The sequence below is a fragment of the Rosa rugosa genome, chromosome 6, assembly GCF_958449725.1.
Source record: "Rosa rugosa chromosome 6, drRosRugo1.1, whole genome shotgun sequence".
In the NCBI taxonomy this organism is placed as follows: Eukaryota; Viridiplantae; Streptophyta; class Magnoliopsida; order Rosales; family Rosaceae; genus Rosa; species Rosa rugosa.
Window position 1 is genome coordinate 40,756,204 of NC_084825.1, and position 4,997 is coordinate 40,761,200.

At 36.2% G+C, this 4,997-nt stretch overlaps 1 protein-coding gene across 1 annotated transcript; it reads right to left on the bottom strand.

The window, feature by feature from the left end:
• Positions 1–648: 648 nt before the first annotated feature.
• LOC133717290 (probable L-gulonolactone oxidase 6) lies at positions 649–4,654 on the bottom strand. The gene is made up of 4 exons (XM_062143978.1): positions 3,922–4,654; positions 2,406–2,661; positions 1,966–2,067; positions 649–1,818 (listed from the first exon to the last, which is right to left on the bottom strand). The coding sequence occupies exons 1-4, from the start codon at positions 4,591–4,593 to the stop codon at positions 1,085–1,087; spliced, it is 1,764 nt and encodes a 587-aa protein (XP_061999962.1). The 5' UTR covers positions 4,594–4,654; the 3' UTR covers positions 649–1,084.
• Positions 4,655–4,997: the final 343 nt, after the last annotated feature.

The following is a 4,997-nucleotide window of genomic DNA, read 5'->3' on the forward strand; positions in this document are numbered from 1 at the left end:
GAGTCAGTCATTATAGAGTTCCAGTGTGAAGTCTATTGGTCATTTCTGTATAAGAGATGTCGCCTAAAACTCGTTGTAAGCAGTTCATTATTAATGAAGTTCTTATTTGATCAAAAAAAAAAAACTAATAGTTTAATGACTTGAAATACGTTTCATCTTTTCAAAATTTGCCATGCAAGGAGACAAATGGAGAGAGAAACCATGGATCCAATCATCCAAAAATGAGCCAAGATGCATGCTAATGACCATTGCCAATGGACAAAAATGATGGTAGAAATTTGAATTTCAAATTGTGGGAAACTCCCTCCACCTTGCTTCTTCATATTTGGATTAGGGATCCTCCATTGGTGGTGGCTCGTTAGAGACGTTTCCGAAGCTCATTTTACATTTTTAGCCCAAATTTACGTATTCTTCTCATTTCTTTGTTTTTGTCGCATTTTAAGTCTCAAATTAATTTACTCAAAAAAAAAAGTCTCAAATTAATCGTTTTCCTCTCCTTGCAACATTTTCTAAAAAAGTAAGGAAATGGGTTAGAGATGATACAATATACTGAAAAGTCAATTTTAATAATTTTTTAGCACAACTACATAAAAAAATTATTCTCTATATATCGTACTATATTCCATCTTGACCAATTAACTACCAAACTATGTAAAGGCTATAGTGACAATGGGAGAAGTTACATGCACTAGATGGAAGTACATAATAGAAGATTTGTAGGATAACGGATGCACGAGAATGAATCTTAAGGAACGAGTTCCACAGGTGTTTAGAGTTTAAGAGTTTCTCTACCACTAGACCAAATGCCCAGAGTTTTCACTCCCCAATGTTCTCTCTTCAAAAGATGAAGAGAGCACTAGAAAATCTACTTTTAGTTTCCTTAATATTTGTTTCTGCAACCTTGGTAGCCCTTAGGTACATATTAATTAAACTGGCAAAAGTACTACGTACCTTATTCGTATGTTGCTTGTTTATTCCAACAGAAACTAGCCATGCATGCAATCTGCTGCAACTGCATGCTAGTCTTCAAGCAAAGCTTCTAAATCAAATTACACTATTGACATTACTAGACTAGACAGTCTAGCTAGTTACTTGTGGTTCTTGTCGAATTATGATTCGGAGTACAGATCCTTGCATCCCTAAATACTTTCCCCGGTGTACAGAAGTAGCCCTTGCTTGGGGCACAATGAATGTCTTGTGAGCAAATGCACAACCCTTCTAGGGCGCACCCTTCCTTGACTAAGTTAACCTCACCCTTAATTCCAAGGACCTGGTCACTCCATTCACTTGAGAATAGCCCCATTGGGTCATACACTTCCTTAACCCTCAAGAACTCCTTACCATTTTTGTACTTCTTCATCACCCCATCAAAGGCTATGTTCCTATTCTTTCCCCAATGTGGCAATGCTCCGTACTTAAACAGTGCCAATTGCTCTATTTCTTCAAGTATGCCTTCATGGAGCCTAGGCGTCATGGGGTCCTTGCTTCGGTAATAAGTGATGTCGAAGTCAATTGCATCTACTTGTTTGCCAAGGTAAGCAGTTGATGCGGTGACATAGCGCATTAGGATTCCATTGTAGATTTCTACTCCACAGAGGGATTTGGGTTCAATCTCAACTAGCTTCTGCACGTCTTGAATGAAGCTTTTGGCCACGGACAAGCTGATGCTGAAGGTTGTTTGATGAAAAAACTCGCCCTTGATCCTTGAGTCCCATGCGCATGCTGTGATTCTTGAATCTTGAAGACCATCAAGGCAAGTTCCAGATGCTTGAAGCCGGTTCTGATATCCAATCACAGGATATCCAGTAAAGATTATACCTATTAATCGAATTGTATGATCCCAAAATTCAGTAATTTTGACATATGGAAAAGCAAACTAGAACTGAAGTTCCAAATGATTTGGCAAAAACATGAAAGATGAGTACTTTGAAAAGCTATACAAGATGACCAAACGTCTATGCATACCATTGTTTGTCAAACCATAAGCATCGGATAGAAGCCCAGATGTGACTAACTTTGCCCCAGAGCATTTCCCATCAGCATCGCTTTTTGATTCTTGGTTCTCTTCTATTATAATACAAGAACAAATGAAAAAATAGGATTATTAAAAATGTTACTTGTCATGGTGGCATGATGCAGAAATGAGCATTATTAGCAAAGATTTTCTCTTCATGAGACTGATATATGTTTTTAAATTATGATTTAAAACCACCAATTTATGCGTGAAACCATAATCACAATGTAGCAACATAAACTGTGGGATGAACAACATGTGAGCTGCATTTATATTTGCCTAGAGATCATTTCTTATTTCAGAAGAGAAACATCTTCACCACCCTCGCTATTCAAAACTTAATTGTTCTTGATGTTGCTTTAGTTTGAACTGCATGAACTAAGAAAAGTACCTGCCGTTCTTATAACTGCCAGTGCAAGTGAAGGTGTTGCTCGAAAAGGAAGGAAATCATATAAACCATTTCCGGATGTGTTTGAGGAGATACGATCATCTACTCGATAAACTGCCTTGTGCTGGCTAGGATACCATAGTATGTCCGCAAACTCATGCTGCTTGCCAAACTTAAGCACTTGATCTCCCAAGTCAGAATCGTTCTTGCTCAAATATGTGATGGACCTCTTGAACATGGGTTGTAGGTTTAGAGTAACCTGCCAAAGTTTTTGTCTCTTAGACTTATTTGTCTTCATTAGCAGGCATATATACAAAAATAAATGAATGATTGTAATAGTAATAATAAATTTTGGTACCTTTTTTGGCTGTTTAAAATTTGTACCAAAACTTGTATGATACCTTTTCTCATAATTATGGAGGTACAGTGTTTTTTTCATTATTCATATATCGGTACAAAGATTATTTATCGAAAAAGAATAATAATTTCTGATTAAAAAAAAAAAGAAGAATAATAATTTTGGTTGTTGTCAGTTTTTTTATTTTTTTTTTATTTTTTTTTTTTTTGCAAAGGTTGCTGTAAGTTTCTATTCAGCACAATAATTATCTCCTATAATGCAACACTCGTATTGTCAAAATGCATCATTCATACTAGCCCCTTAACATGTGCTCCGCACATGTCAATTGGCTTTTATTTTTATTTTATTTTTAATTTAAATAGTTACAGCAGTTTCTCTCCTGATTTTGAGGAAGTTTCTCTTTTTTTCTTGGAAGGTATTGCAATCTTTTGAAATATGATGTAGTCAATTGACTATCTTATCCTCATATAGAATAATTTATTTATTAATATCTATATTATGTGAGGGTATATATGGTAGTTCAAAAATTTAACAATTCCCTCAAGAATTGGCTTAATTATATAATATAATATAATATAATATATTATCTGATACATTATTTTCTTATGTAGAGTGTTCCAATATATTGGGTACATTTCTTTTATAATTACTTCTCGAGTTTTCAAAAATACATCATGCTTTTTTCTATTTGAACAAATTTCATAAGTTTTGAGATTCTAAACTGTAATAAAATTGTTTAATCTAAATTCTTATGAGCTAGACCATTTTTTTTAATCTCTAGAATTTAAGGTTTAGCTTATAAGTTAAGGACAATCTTTTATCCACCCAAAAATTTTGTATCGATCATATAGACACATTCTTATATCCTTTCTGGATATGCAATACGTTGCTGAAAGACTGCCCAAAACATCAAAATATATAAATGAAGAAGAAAATGTACTGTAATAAAATTGTTTAATCTAAATTCTTATGAGCTAGACCATTTTTGTAATCTCTAGAATTTAAGGTTTAGCTTATAAGTTAAGGACAATCTTTTATCCACCCAAAAATTTTGTATCGATCATATAGACACATTCTTATATCCTTTCTGGATATGCAATACGTTGCTGAAAGACTGCTCAAAACATCAAAATATATAAATGAAGAAGAAAATGTACTTGCCTGTGATATTACTCCTAAGACTCCAAGTGAAACCTTAGCTGCATTAAGATCTTTATCACCTTGACTGAGACTTCTCACCTTGACATAACCATCTTCGGGCCCTCCTGGACTCACAATCCTAAGTCCCACCACATAATCATGAACAGAGCTTCCCTTAGCCCATAATGTGCTTCCATGCGCACCAGTCCCTAGCAACCCACCGACAGTTAGCCCCCACCAATATGGTGCGTAAGGCAACGCCAAGCCAACCTTGGCAGCCTCACTGATCACCTGCCTAAGCGTCACGCCGCTCTCCACCGTCATCGTCATCCCTTCAACGTCGACCTTAACCACACGGTTGAGGTTGTTGGTGCTTATGATCAGCCCATCTTCGCCGCGCGGGCAAACCAGCTTGGGAATGCTGTGGGAGTAACGAGTCGCCACCTTCATGCTCTTCTTGTTCTTGGTTGCATCAGCCACTACCTTAACGAGTTCTTCCTCCGTACTAGGGTATGATACACTAGTCGCTTTACAGACAGTTCGATCGGGGAAGATGCCGTAGGAGTTTGTGATGGTGCAGTTTGTGTTGTTTGACGATGAACACTTGATGTGGTCCTCCGGAGGGGTAGAACATACCAAGAACAATAACAAGAATAGACAGTTTACTCGGATAACAAGCCCCAACATACCCATTTTTGGACTCTTCTTTTTCTAAATATTTATCTATATATATAAATATATAGGGTTTTTTTTTTTTTTTGGAAATGATAGAGTTATTTGGCTCGCACACAAGTTTTACATACTTAGCAAGAAACGAATATAAAAATCGTTTAAGCTATGGAATGCTTTGAAGCCATTTGAAGCTTGAGCCGACCAGAAGTAATAGAAACGTGATGATTCTATATACATCTACCGGATCTTTTAAATTTCTACCAGAGTTTATATCTATCTACCCCGGCCCATAGGTATTGGTGGTGTCTGTTTCCCTCATGACAGGTGTGTGGGTTAGTTGTAATTTCTTTAACTTGAAATGAAAGGGTCTTGTTGCTTTACAAGTAGTGCTGCCATAGAAATGAATTGAAATTGTTCGAGTCGTA